Source organism: Pelmatolapia mariae, linkage group LG22 (assembly GCF_036321145.2).
Source record: "Pelmatolapia mariae isolate MD_Pm_ZW linkage group LG22, Pm_UMD_F_2, whole genome shotgun sequence".
NCBI lineage: Eukaryota > Metazoa > Chordata > Actinopteri > Cichliformes > Cichlidae > Pelmatolapia > Pelmatolapia mariae.
Genome location: NC_086245.2, coordinates 34,762,287 through 34,777,596, shown reverse-complemented (window position 1 = coordinate 34,777,596; position 15,310 = coordinate 34,762,287). Strand labels below are relative to the sequence as shown.

General features: G+C 44.7%; 1 protein-coding gene across 1 annotated transcript; it reads left to right on the top strand.

The window, feature by feature from the left end:
* The first annotated feature begins 3,021 nt into the window (after positions 1-3,021).
* Positions 3,022-11,186, top strand: nr1d2b (nuclear receptor subfamily 1, group D, member 2b). Its single transcript, XM_065471462.1, has 8 exons — positions 3,022-3,383; positions 5,565-5,795; positions 6,497-6,585; positions 6,928-7,072; positions 7,763-8,469; positions 8,858-9,043; positions 9,125-9,335; positions 9,896-11,186. Exons 1-8 carry the CDS (start codon positions 3,365-3,367, stop codon positions 10,090-10,092), a joined length of 1,785 nt encoding a protein of 594 aa, XP_065327534.1. The 5' UTR covers positions 3,022-3,364; the 3' UTR covers positions 10,093-11,186.
* Positions 11,187-15,310: the final 4,124 nt, after the last annotated feature.

Genomic DNA, 15,310 nt, shown 5'->3' with positions numbered 1-15,310 from the left:
TTTGAATGTTCCAGTAAATCTACCAGCTAAGTGCTTCATATGCTGTAAGCAGTAGAAGTGGTTTAGAGTTGGATAAAGTTGACATCTGTTTTCATATGCATGTAACGGCTTGGTTTATTTATTTTTACTGAAGGATGCAGCAGATACACTAGTACACTGCTGTGTAACATCAGAGATTTGTGCGAGTGTCACACTAGCTCTTGGTAAACCTCCCCCAACCCTTTTCCTGCATGGCACACAAAAAGCAACCCACAGCTGATAAAACCAAAAGCTTCTGTCATGTGTTCTCTAAACAAATTACATGGTCACTTAATGAATTTACATGGTCCTATAGATGAACTACAACACATGACATATTACACTGTTTCATTCAAGCAACGTGTGAAAATCCTACATACAGACATGGGCTGTCAGACCAGTGTCCCAGTGAGAGCGCTGCTCCTATAATCTGAACTCAGATAAGAAGGATGCAGAGAAGAAAGGGGGGCAGCTAGAAGAGGGGCAGCCATGTGCTGTGACCAGCTGGGGTGAGGAGAGGAGGATAAATTATAAGACAACTTTCATGTACCCTAACGCACAACCCAGTTATACAACGACGCATTTAGTCATTTATTCCATCCACGTTTTTCCGCTTATCCAATTTAGGTTGCAGGTGGGGGGTGGAGCCTATCCCAGCTGCCACCCTGGACAGGTTGACAGTCTGTCACACAGACAGACAACCATTCACACTCACATTTAGACTCACCAGTTAACCTGTCCTCACTACCTGAATGTTTGACCGTGGGAGGAAGCCGGAGTAAACTCCACATGTAAAGGCCTCGGCCAGATAGGCGTAGATGGTTCTTACACAGCGCTTTTAGTCTGACCACTCGAAGCACTATACACGACTTGCCTCATTCACCCTTTATACAAGCACTTTTTATAAGCCTTCTCTGTGTAAGTGCTTTCTAGCTAACATTCACACATTCATAGAGCAACTTGCAGTTAGTATCTTACCCAGGGATGTTTGGCATACAGACTGGTGCAGTCAGGGATCAAACCACCAACCGGTGGTTCCAGTTAGCTTTACCTCCTGAGCTACAGCCAAGAAGGTCCTTGGATGGGAGCCTTCTTGCTGTGAGTTAACAGTGCTAACTACCATGCCAATGGGCTAGCTACTCATTTATTTAAGTATAAAATTAACATCTCTATGAGAAAAAACCCTTTGTCTTCAGTATCCTGTGGGACAACTTTGTGAAGTAATAACTAAACAGTTCTTGTAGCTGTTGTTCAGTCCTCGATGGCTTGAGCTCATTCGGACGAACTTCAGCCGTAGGATGTTGGTGGGTTTCCTCACACGTTCTCCATTTTTATTGGATAAAGATCATGATTCTTAAAGTCAAAGTTCCTACTTTTTTCTCTTTGACATTTCTTTGTTAGGTTGCTGTTTTGCACTACGACCTTTGCTGAAGACTTAGTTTAGTGAAAGACGTTCTGAGATTTGCCTTTTGAAGCTAATGGGACCAGTTTCCTAATATGATCCCATTAAGTTTTTATCTTACAATATGAAGAATTGTCCACACAACATTGTTCCAGTAGCCTTCTAGTTTGTTACATAATCATTAAAAATTACAAACAGAGTGGTCGCTTTATCCTTTAGCTCCTTACAAGCTTCGTCCTCCCAGACTACAGACTAATCTTTGTTGGTTGGCCAGCCGGGGAAGGTAAAGGTGGTCATCACGCCCATCATTTGTACAAAATCTAAATGCTTTAGTGATGGTTCTGTATCATTCTCAGCCTGATGAAGATCACCAACAGAGGTGCCCACTCAAACCAGATTGTCATCCAATCGCAGAACACGAGTGGGTGTTCCTCAACTGTTAGATGGGCTGGTTTACAGTTAGAGCCGTGCCTGGATATCAGCCAGTAATTCTTAAACATGACTTCATTCTGGAGGGGATTTTTCAAAACCCTGTACAGACTAAACTTTCCTATTATTACTGTTCTCATTTATAAAGCTGTGTTTCATCAATATGAACATTATACCTAACAGGTGAATTTTGGGACAGTATGTCCTGGTTTCTTAACATAAAACTCATTGCTGCAGCCAGAGGCAGCACACATATGGTCCTCTTAGACTATTTTTTAGTTTTAGTCCCCTTGTTTTCCAGTGAGTTATCGGTTCTGTCACTAGCTTGCTAACGTAAACTAATGCAAGTCTAATAGCCGTAACAAACCTACTGACCCTGTGATGCCACGTTCTGGCAAAATGGTGCTAAACGTGTTCTAAAAAACGTTAACTTTCAGCTCTTATTTCTTAAATCCAGCTTCCCAGAAACTGTTGCATCTACGTCAGTTTTTAGAGCAGGGCTCCATGGTGTAAATCAGCCTTTATAGTGTTTCACGACTGCTTTAAAGTACCTGTGTTTTCACTTTTCAGACCCAGAAGATATTACATCTTTTATACTAACGGTATCAAACTCTTTGTAGCGTGAGTGGACCGGAGCAGTAAAAGCTTTGCTCAAATGAACCGTCCATTTACAAAACAGATTTAAAAAAATCTCTAGATTCAAACTTATTACAAAATCTACAAAAGTGCAGAAGTTGACTTTGGAAAGAAAAAAGATATTATGTTGCAGCTGAACTATATGTGAAACATTTTAAATAGTAATAGTAATGCTGGTGTCCCTGCACGACTGTGTTTAATCTAATCAAAGTGGTCTTTTCTGCAGTTTTTAGACTTGCAGGGGGCCACAGTGGAACCTTTAGCAGGAACGTCAGTGCACTGTCACATAAATAAATATAAGGTGTCTTGAAACTTTTGGACTTCAATGAAATGTTTCAGCATATGATAAATGCTATCAGGAGGAGATGCTGTGTCGCAACCCGCTCGTTTTTTCTGACATTGCCGACTATCTTTGCTCCGTTTCACTGGTGAAAGTATGTCAGTGGGTTACATTGACACAAGTGCAAAGCTGCAGGGAGGGGAGGGAGGAGTCAGTGAACTGGGTCACATGGTTTTCACACTGATCGCTACTCGAAACAGAGCAGAAAGCCGTCGCGCACACGCCTGGACTGGAGCTCCGCCACAGTGGATGTGACTCTTTGGCAGGAACGAGTGAACAGTGCTCTCTGAGACGCTGTCGCCTCGGCATGAACATTTTCTGGCTGTTTTAGGGGGAAAGTACATCTCCACCGGGCTGCTTGTAACGCCGACCGTAGCGTATAGGGTCTGAACTAGGCTTCTGTCTTTGGTTCAAACTTAAAGACGGTTAGTTTCTCTTACTGGGACCAATCAGCGACTTTTCAGTTGCTGAACACTAAAACTGAGAAAACGGCTTTGGCACTGAGGTAGCAGAGGAGGAAACCCCCAGACTCACAGGACATGGAGTCCACCAAAGCTGGTAAGTACGCCTGACAGCATCTGCAGCCGGTGACGGGGGGCGTACTGTACTTACATCCTGCCTTTGGCTTCACTCGAACCGGAAAAGTAACACGACCAGCTTAATAAGGTCACGTTCTGACTGTATTTCTTGACTATTGTGAACTTTCTGTCGAATCCACTTGTTACTGTTAAAGTGGGTTAGGACCGCCGTGGGCGGTTGTTGTTACACCAGTGTTTGGCTTCAGTGGCACTGCAGTCATCTCTGCTCACATGGACCCGCCAGCCTAGCCATGTGCACCTGTGTTTACGCTCCCCGTGCGTCTCAGCTCATTGGCCGCGCGGTGCAGTGACGTAGGCGTTGCATAATTTCTCCCAGCTCGATGTGTGCAGTCTCGCCGTGGATACACGTGAGGCCTCTTATGGCAACGCGAGCTGACCTAGTTTTCCCGGGATAAGAGCATGCGTGCTCCAGGTGGGGGTGCGTTTAAACCCCAACATCAGCAGCTGTAGTGCTTTGCTCAAGGGACGGGGAAGGCTTTTTGTGTAAGAAACGTACGTTAGTAACATCATTAATAATAAACGTCGCGTTATGACACGCTGTATTCAGTTTCTATGAGGGTTACCATTAATTTAAAACAACAACATTGAATATAAAAAAAAAAAAACCGGAAGTCCACAGTTGTCTTCGTTTGCTCAGCTCTCGAGCTCGTCGTCTGTCCTGCTGACAGCGCTCGAACTAAGATTTCCCGAGGGCCTTAAACGCAGCAGCATCTTTCAGGTGAAAAGTCTCAGTTGTTTCCAGCTTGTATAAAATGATCTAATTATGCACAAACAGTTAGATAAACATTAGAGCTGGAGATGGTCACTGTGTTACTACTGTGTTAGTTACAAGTTTGACTCATATTTTCCTGTTTCACTCATGATGCTGGATACACAGTAACCTGATAATCCCATGAACTACACCTCATTTTTGAAGTATTCAAAGAGGCTGGTGAGCTCTGAGTCACCAGGTCTGTGACACGTCATGGCTCAAGACCAGTTTTTATATATGTGACATCACTGGCAGCACTTTTTCACCTCATACAGTTCCTTTGCTGCGTATTAATAGGGGACAATTTTTATATATTTCTTTTAAAATGAAAACTGTATAAATGAAGGCATGTATTAGATCTGTTTTTATGGCTGTGAATGACTGAACTACATACACACCCTTGCCAGGCTGACATTATGTAATCACTGTTACCTAATCATAAAGAATGGGAGAGGAAGAAATCAGGTCAGCCTGTGCTGAGGGTGGAGCTCCCTGGTGCAGCAGCCTGTCTCTGCGGCTTCTACTGGCCCAAGAAATGTTTGTCGTATTCTTGTCTGCCCTCTTTACCTTAAGCTGGTTGGTTTTCACACAGGGAAGGTGTCTGTAGGGGGGGGGGGAATAAGTCAGGGAGAAAAGCGCCACCTACAGAAACCTTGGTGACATTACGGCATTCAAACAGGGCTCAGGTTATGCCGATGAAATAAACAGTGTAACTGACAACGAGCAAAAGAAGACACGCTACATCTGGTAGCTTCTTGTGATTGCAGTAGCGTGTAAAGATGAAGTGAGTTTCCTTTTTGTCCTAATGCAGAACAAAATCAGTAAAGTTTGATAAATGCGATGTGCACATTAAAAACAAATCAGAAATGTGTTATCAGGCACGAGATGGTACTCGTTTTATTACAGTGAGGTCACCCATTACTGAGTCTCTCTGTCAGGCCCTGAGCTGAGCGTTTCTCTCCGTTGCCGTCTTGCTGTTCTGAGACTGCATATGAGGAGCACGGGGTGGGTCCTAAACCACACACTCATCCTCTGATGGTTGTGATTGAGGAGTGGTTAGCCACTGAGCAGCTCCTGGATGAGCGTCCTTATTGACTCTAATAAAGACCATAATTGACTGAATGGATTCATATGACCTGAAAGTAAAGTGAGGAAAGCGTTTACAGAGGTCAGAGGGACATGAGGGCTGTTCTTCTGGTCGCAGACCATTAGACCAATACAAGGTATCTGCTTCACTTTTCAGGAGCTACATTCATCTTTGATACTGTCTGTTTTCCTCATAAAATACATTAGAAGTTTTCAGTGCAAGCTCACACAATAGGCTTTGAATGCTTCGTTGTTACAGTTCTCACAGTGCGTTTCCTCCCCTCTCTGCTGATCGCTCACCAGGAGGCGTAATAGCCTACATCAGCTCGTCCAGCTCTGCCTCCAGCCCAGAGTCGTGTCACAGCGACTCCTCCAATGGCAGCTACCAGTCATCCTCCCCACCCCGCGGGTCCCCGCCTAGCCACGGACAGCTGAGGCAGCCGCTCGACCGCACGATGGCCGTAGGAGGCCAAAACCTGCCACGGACTCAGAAAGGTGGACGCTCGTCGTCCACAGCAAAGACTGGCATCACAAGTAAGTTGGACACTCTCATATGTGTCTTCAGATGCTGCCTGTGTTAATTCTTGGAATCAGTGCAGCATGTCAGGCCAGTGAGAGAAGGCGTCAAAGACGATTATATGACTTAAACATCTCTGTCAGTGCTTTTCAAGGACATTATTGGAATCTGCCCAAAACAAATGTTGACATTTTAACTTCCAGGTAGCTTGTTTCAGCCGCCGTCACTGCACCAAGAACGTCTCATAACTAATGCTCTCTCTCTGAAGGTTGAAATGAAACCAGAGGCTGTTTAGGAGAAACGGAGCCAGCACGAGCTTTCTGTAGACAGCTAATGAGTTTTACATGTGATGTGTTTGTGTCTATCCTGCTGTTAAGATAAATTCTCAACATAAACCTTCACAGAGCACTTTGTCAGAAACACCAGTGTGATGTTGAGGCTGTAGTGAAGGGCAGGGGGGATGTGAACTGTACCACATAATATAGCACAGCAGGTTATTTGAGCGTGGTTTAGGTTCCTCTTCTTCTACTCCTATACCCGGACTGATGCAGAGGGTTTGGGGTTTTTTGTGAGTGGCGACACCTACTGTTCAGGAGAAGCGTGCAGCGAATCCACTGCACGCACCGGTGTAATGACTCGGTGACCTCGTTGGGAATAATCGGTGGGTTCCCAGTTTTTTTTCAGATGAACTGTAAGAATTTGTTTTTGTATCTCTCAGAAATCAACGGCCTGGTGCTGCTCTGTAAAGTGTGCGGTGACGTGGCCTCTGGATTTCACTATGGTGTCCATGCCTGTGAGGGCTGCAAGGTGAGGCTGCCTCTTTGACACGACGCAGTATGAACTCGCAGGCAGCACAGGATGACTCTCTGTGCGACACAGAGACGAGCGTTGCGGTGTCTTTGGTTGAAGTGGGTCACTTTAGCCATCTGCACAGCTCAGTCAGACTGAAACTAGTTCACTCTGCCTTTATTTATATCTGTTACCCATCATGCTTCATGGTGCTGTGGCCCAGTTAGCTGGAGAACAGTGTGCTACATACCACAGCACTCCTTAGAGGGCGAACACGCACATAATTCAAACTGTAGAAACTGTTAATTTATCTAAGAAAGAGGACAAAAGTAAGCTGTTTGTGTCTGTGAACACACTCAGGGCTTCTTCAGGAGGAGCATCCAACAGAACATCCAGTACAAGAAGTGCCTGAAGAACGAGAGCTGCCCCATCATGAGGATCAACAGGAACCGCTGCCAGCAGTGCCGCTTCAAGAAATGCCTGCTGGTGGGCATGTCCAGAGACTGTGAGTACCCGCGCTCGTTCACTGACTCACGCTGTGTTCGGTGAAGAGATTAGCGAGGCTAGTTTCACAGAGTAACGCTTAGCATGGCATTTTCTAACACGTAAAACAGGTTACGGTCAATTTCAAAGCTATAAAAGCTAATAAGTGTCATTTTCTAATCAGAAGGTTGGTGGTTAGATTCCCCCCGTCTGCCCCCCTCTCCTCAGGCAGAGTACTGCTCGTTTGAGTGTTAGCAGAGAAACGACGTACCTGTGTGAATGAGTGTGAATGGAAAAATGAGGCATTCTGCAGGAGAGCGCTACATAAAAACCAAAGTGTTCAAAAATACAACATTAAGAAACACTTTTAATAAAGAAATCCACACAAAGCTCACACTTTTAATTGAGCGTTTTAGGTTATTTTTGTTTTAATAAGATGCCGTTCATTAGTCCTCAGTTGGTAATGACTGAGAGATGGAAATAGTCCAAGGTCACTGACTGTGGAAGGACGTTGGAGTTTCCCTGTAATAACGACATAGTTAAGGTGGAATGGCTTGAGTAATCCTCAGTATGACTGGATTTATTTTGAAGGCAGTAATCATGAGGTGTGAAGCTAACGGTTGGAGAAGAGTAAGATGTCCTTTTAAATTCCTGTTTAACGTATGTCTTAGACTTGGGCAATAATCAAGGAGATTCTCTTCTCGCTCTTCAGCTGTACGCTTTGGCCGGATCCCTAAGCGAGAGAAACAGCGCATGCTGCTGGAGATGCAGAGCGCCATGAACAACATGATGAACAACAGCCAGCTGCAAAGCCAGCTGTACAGCAGCCAGAGCCTGCCCATTGTTAAACCGCTGCCAGCCAGCGCCACTGAGCCTACCTCAGACGATGCCGTCCCCGCCGCCTCCTGCTCTCCTTCCTCCTCACCTCACTCCAGCCAATCAGACTCCAGCTTAGACCCAGAACCCGCCGCGTCGATGGACACCAGCCCCAGCTCGGCCTCGCCCAGCGCATCGGACAGCAGCGAGGAGGAGGTGATCGGCTCGGTGACCAGGGCCCACCAGGAAACCTTCATGTACAACCAGGAGCAGAGCAGCCTGCCATCCCAGGCATCGCAGCCCGTGAACACCCTCGGCTGTGGCCTCGCCAAAAACCCCACCGACAACCAGACGCAGGAGCGGCAGGACACCTGGGACCACCGCAAGAGCCCGGTCACGGTGACCTCCCGGCACTCCACCTTGAGCCTTGACCCCCAGGGTCAGAAGGAGGTCAACCAGTGCCCCTTCGGGCTGTCCAGGACGGCTGCCACCAGCCACTTTCCAGCATATACACATGGAGCTTTCAGGGCACCGTCCACAGAACGCTCCACCAATGGATCGTGCAGCATCGCCCTGTGGAGAGGAGGCAACAGGATGCATCTGGTAAGCAGAACAGAGGGCAGTGGATGATAACAGTTTAGGCAAGCCATTAAAAATCAATGTAAAGGTGTAAAAGCTGACTTTGTAAAATAAAAAGCCTTTTAAATGAAAGTGTCTGTTTGTTGTTTTGGATAGATGCTCCTGCCTCTGTATGCATGAATAGATGTTTCCTTGAAATAAGAACAGCTGCTTTTAGGGCAAAAACAAACTCACTAGAAGTCTCACCAAAAACAAAGCTTTCTGTTTTAGAGCGCAATGAAAATCACTCCATTTGTCCCAACATCAGGATGAAGCCATCATGTCTGTGATTAGTTAGTGAAGTTAGTGAAAAGGAGGTTTCAGAGGTGTGGATGCACTCATGTCCAAACTGAAGGCCAGCTCTGATCCGCAGGTTTGTCCGATGAACACTTCGCCTCACGTGGACCCTCAGAAGTCCGGCCACGAGGTGTGGGAGGAATTCTCCCACAGCTTCACCCCAGCGGTCAGGGAGGTGGTCGAGTTTGCCAAGAAGATCCCAGGCTTCAGAGAGCTTTCCCAGCATGACCAGGTCAGCCTTTTGAAGGCTGGCACTTTTGAGGTAATTCATTGAATTATCTTACGTATTGTAGTCTTGTTTAGTCTATGTCTGTAGTAATCTGGGGCATTCTGTGACCTGCAGGTGTTGGTGGTTCGGTTTGCCTCGCTGTTTGACGTGAAGGACCGCACTGTCACCTTTCTTGGAGGGAAGAGGTACAGCGTGGACAGTCTGAGGGCCCTGGGGGCCGGGGACCTGCTCAACTCCATGTTTGACTTTAGTGAGAAGCTCATGAACCTGGGTCTCAGTGAGGAGGAGATGAGCCTGTTTACTGCTGTGGTTCTGGTCTCTGCAGGTGGGTTATCAGACGATCCATCCACTGATAACGATGCATAAACCACTGTCAGTGTTTGTATCCAAAATGATGAAAACAGGTAGAAAAATTGGCTCATTAACGTTGTTTTTCCCTGCCTGAGCTTTGACTGCACTGGCTTAATGGTACAGATTGGAGAGTTGGCGCCACCTGCTGTTTATCTGATGAACCCAACACTCACAGCAGGACTGAGCTCAGCTGTTTCAGTGTAAACACATTAAACTAAGTCAGGGTTTAAAATATTCTGTGACCTGAGCACACGTGAGGCAAACGATTTCAGTTTGTGCAAAATTGTATTTATTTCTAAAGTATCACAGACACGCTGAACACTGACTTTGGTAAATCATATGCTGTAGAGTGACAGTCCATCGTTATCATTATCACAAACACGTTTGTTTAAAAAGGCTGTTTTAACTCTAACCTGACACGAGACTGCGACTAACCACACGGCGCCACGCGGAGCACACGGTCGTTTTTCTTGTTTGTTCGTTAACGTATCGCTAACTGAGGCCTCTCCTCCCCGCTACCTCTTCTTCTCCCAGATCGATCTGGCATCGAGAACGTGAACTCCGTGGAGGCCCTGCAGGAGACACTTATCCGCGCCCTGCGAAGCCTCATCACCAAGAACCACCCCAACGAGGCCTCCATCTTCACCAAACTGCTGCTCAAGCTGCCCGACCTGCGTTCCCTCAACAACATGCACTCTGAGCAGCTGCTCGCCTTCAAGGTCCATTCCTGAACTTTCCTAAAGTACTTGACGCCCTCCGCCCCCACTTCACCTGAAAACATTGCACCCGAGACAAAAGCAGCCCTAAAGGCCACCTGGAGCACGAGCTCCACCCGACCACACCTGCACCCTGCACGGGCCTTTGGGTTTAGCTCTTTGTCTAAAAAATAAAGTGAAAGTGGAAGTTGTACTGTAGGGCGTGACGGCCTGTGTGATGGTAATGCAGACGCACAGACACTCTGACTGGTGTACATGTCTCTCGTGTTTGTGTGTAGCAGCTGTACAAAGATTAGAAGCACTTTACTGTATAGTGTCGATGGTATTTTTGCATTCATAGTGCAATATGTGACTGCTTCTGGGTCTGAACTGCAGAACAGAGTCTAAACGTTTCCCTGCGGTGGTGTACGTTAAATTGAACTGGTGCTGCTCTCGTGGGATGAAAAACACGCTCGAGGTAAAGTTCTCTTTAAAAGCAGCTGAAACTGAGGAGTCTGTGCAGGAAAGCTGTTTTCAGTTGGAGCAGCAGGGAAATCTGAACGTCTTTGGACAGATTTGGGAAGCAGACGCTTGATTTCATCCACGTGTGTTCGTGCCATGATTTGTGTTTGTTTTCTGTTCTAAATTATTTGGGCATTGTGACAAATCCAACGTGTCAGAGTCTCTCTCTTTACTGAGATCAGTATAAATGAAGACTGAAGCGATGAAATGAAATTGTGGACTTTGTCTTCTTTCTCTCGTGACATCTCCAAGAGTCTGGACAGAAATGTCACCTCGTAGTCACCAGCAGCTTCTGCACGCTTCATTACACGTCTTTACTTTTTTACAGAGACTCTGTTCTGTAGCTGAGTGCAGTTACATGTATGATATGACGATTTCACTTAAGTCTGATTGTAAAAGTGTTTGTAATGCAAAGACATGAGCAGAGCTGCTGGTGAAACACTATCAGCCTTTTATTCTCCACGACTTCTATTATTGCAGTGACATGTTCTGAATGGATGCAGTATGCATAGATTTCTATAGAAATATATTATCATATAAACATAACTGTATGTGTATATATATATATAATATGAATGAATGAATAAATTTTCTAAATGGTGTGTACAAGCTGTGGTTATTTAACACGTGTCATTCCTGATAATCATGACGACTGCATCTTACTTATTTGTAGGAAAATGTTCTCTTCAGCAGTTAAGAGGCTTTTGGCTCCTCGTCTCCTCCATCCTGTGACCTGTGACCTGTACACCTGGAGGCTAACTGGAGGAGCTGTTACTGAGCATGCACAGACTCATACGCTCAGTGTTTTGTTTTTTTTAAATGTCCTTTTTCACTTCAGATAATCAAACTTTCTGCTTGTTACTGTTTCTCTGTGTGATTAAAACAATCATGTTTTTAATTTAGAGGTGTAAATATAAAACAAATATGAGCACTTTTATCTGAGACCCACGTGCAGCTTTAGTGCAGTTTGAATAAAACTGATCTCTGAAGCCGGCGACACAGAACTCAGTTTGATTGGAATTTTAATCGTCTCGCATACACGTGAATATTCTCTTCTACTTATCCTTATCAGGGTCGTTGGAGGGCTGGAACCTGTCCCAGCTACTATAGAGTGAGAGGCGGGGGCACACCCTGGACAGATCGCTAGTTAGTTGCAGGGACAGAGAGACCGCACTCACAATCACCAGTTAACCTCACCCCACTAACGGCATGTCTTTGGACTGTGGGAGGAACCCGAGTACCCACACAGACACAGGAGGGAGAACATGCAAGCTCCACACAGAAAGACCCCGGCCTGCGACGCTGAACCAACGACCTTCTTGCTGTGAGGCAACAGCGCTAACCAGAAATACTTGGATAACGATACTTCCTGTAGTAACCATGACTGATTTAAAGTGCAGTTTCAGCTTCAATTCATGATTGTATGAACTGTTACAGCCATTTGTGTTCTTGCTTTTTTCCTCTTGTCACAGAGAAAGACCGAAGTGACTTTGTCCACTTTGGATGTATTTCATTGTCGTCGAGGCCGTTTGGTGTAGCTGAGCTGGCCAGTGTGTTTCTTCTTTTAAAGAGTGTACTGGACCAACCACAGGTGTGTCATGTGATTTATTTCTAACGACATGATGAGGGAAGAATCCAGCCATTTCCTGTCAGACTGCTTGTCAGTCAGCTGTCCTTCTGAGCCTGTGAAAATGGGAGGTTATGTATAAAAATGCCTGAAATTCCTAAGCAGTTGAAATAAACGCCTCAAATTAAAAATGAAACTGCATTTTAATCACATCGATGGAATACAGATGCAAAATCACACCTTTTATCCTCTCCTGTGCTCTTCAAGAACAGTAAAGTAGAAATGAAAGTTAAAAGTGTGATTGTTATGGATCACCAATAGCTAATTAATCATGTAAAAGATTCAGACAAGAGTAGAAATTTCAGACGGTTTTACTCGATGCCTGACTCAAGGTGTGGATAAAATAGCACCTTTACAGCAGGGTTGACATATAAACGCACACACATCTATGTAATTCTCTCTTAAAAATGCAGCACTGAATGAAATAAAGGTTTGACTATGGACTTTCTTTAATAAGTTTTTGTGACACTGAGCCAGAGGGATTTAGTAACACGAGGTTTAGAAAGGCGACGTCTGAACCTGTGACAAATCGTGCTTATCATCCATCAGCAGATGGCAACAGTGCAGCTCAGTCTGCGTCCCTGGGAGTGGCACCGAGTGAACAGACACTAACATTCACTCTGCCGACCAAATCATACAGAGCTCCAGTGTTACCACCGAGTGATGGTGGTAACACTTACAGTTTTAAACTCAGACCTCTGTCTGCGATAATCAGTGAGAACCATCGGCTCCACCCACGTGTCCGCTTCAGTTTGATTGCTGTCCTGTAAACAGAGCACAATCTGAAATCTGTCTGTTCAAACACCCTCGTGTGTTCACTTATGACTTCACAGGACAAGAGCTAGACTCTATTAATGTAGTGCCGTGTCTTTATATTTTCTATTTTACAAGGAAAACAGGAAATTAGTTCATAAATGTATTGAAATGTGCAGACACATCAATAATAGTCAATTCAGTTTTATTGATACAGCGCTAAATCACAACAACAGTCGCCTCAAGGTGCTTTATATTGTAAGGTAGACCCTACAATAATACATACAGAGAGAAACCCAACAATCATATGACCCCCTATGAGCAAGCACTTTGGTGGGAAGGAAAAACTCCCTTTTAACAGGAAGAAACCTCCGGCAGAACCAGGCTCAGGGAGGGGCGGGGCCATCTGCTGCGATTGGTTGGGGTGAGAGAAGGAAGACAGGATAAAGACATGCTGTGGAAGAGAGACAGAGATTAATAACAGATATGATTCAGTGCAGAGAGGTCTGTTAACACATAGTGAGTGAAGAAGAAACACCCAGTGCATCATGGGAATCCCCCAGCAGCCTACACCTATTGCAGCATAACTAAGGGAGGATTCAGGGTCACCTGGTCCAGCCCTAACTATATGCTTTAGCAAAAAGGAAAGTTTGAAGCCTAATCTTGAAAGTAGAGATAGTGTCTGTCTCCTGAATCCAAACTGGAAGCTGGTTCCACAGAAGAGGGGCCTGAAAACTGAAGGCTCTGCCTCCCATTCTACTTTTAAATACTCTAGGAACAACAAGTAAGCCTGCAGTGTGAGAGCGAAGTGCTCTAATAGGGTGATATGGTACTACAAGGTCATTAAGATAAGATGGGGCCTGATTATTTAAGACCTTGTATGTGAGGAGCAGGATTTTGAATTCTGGATTTAACAGGAAGCCAATGAAGGGAAGCCAATACAGGAGAAATCTGCTCTCTCTTTCTAGTCCCTGTCAGGACTCTTGCTGCAGCATTTTGGATTAGCTGAAGGCTTTTCAGCGAGTTTTTAGGACTTCCTGATAATAATGAATTACAGTAGTCCAGCCTGGAAGTAATAAATGCATGAACTAGTTTTTCAGCGTCACTCTGAGACAGGATATTTCTAACTTTAGAGATGTTGCACAAATGGAAGAAAGCAGTCTTACATATTTGTTTAATATGTGCATTGAAGGACATGTCCTGGTCAAAAATGACTCCAAGGTTCCTCACAGTGTTACTGGAGGCCAAGGTAATGCCATCCAGAGTAAGAATCTGGTTAGATACCATATTTCTAAGATTTTCAGGGCCGAGTACAATAACCTCAGTTTGATCTGAATTAAGAAGCAGAAAGTTAGCGGCCATCCAGGTCTTTATGTCTTTAAGACATTCCTGCAGTTTAACTAATTGGTGTGTGTTACCTGGCTTCATGGACAGATAGAGCTGGGTGTCATCTGCATAGCAGTGTAAATGTATGCTATGTCTTCTAATGATGCTGCCTAAGGGAAGCATGTATAATGTAAACAGAATTGGTCCTAGCACTGAACCCTGTGGAACTCCATAATTAACCTCAGTGTGTGAAGAGGACTCTCCATTTACATGAACAAATTGGAGTCTATTAGATAGATATGATACAAACCACTGCAGTACAGTACCTGTAATACCTACAGCGTGCTCTAATCGCTCTAATAGGATATTATGGTCGACAGTATCGAACGCTGCACTGAGGTCTAGCAGGACAAGCACAGAGATGAGTCCACTGTCAGAGGCCATAAGAAGATCATTTGTAACCTTCACTAAAGCTGTTTCTGTGCTGTGATGAGCTCTGAAACCTGACTGAAACTCTTCAAATAAGCCATTCCTCTGCAGATGATCTGTTAGCTGTTTGACAACTACTCTTTCAAGGATTTTTGATATGAAAGGAAGGTTGGAGATTGGCCTATAATTAGCTAAGACAGCTGGGTCTAGAGATTGCTTTTTAAGTAAGGGTTTAACTACAGCCACCTTGAAGGCCTGTGGTACATAGCCAATTATTAGAGATAGATTGATCATATTTAAGATTGAAGAATTAATTAATGGCAGGACTTCTTTGAGCAGTTTTGTAGGAATGGGGTCTAAAAGACACGTTGATGGTTTGGAGGAAGTAATTATTGAAGTTAACTCAGAAAGATCAATTGGAGAAAAAGAGTCTAACTTAACATCGATGGTACTAAAAGTAGCTGTAGATAATATTACATCTGTGGGATGATTATTGGTAATTTTTTCTCTAATGATTTAAATTTTATTTGTGAAGAAGTTCATGAAGTCATTACTAGTTAACGTTAAAGGGATTGTTGGCTCAACAGAGCTCTGACT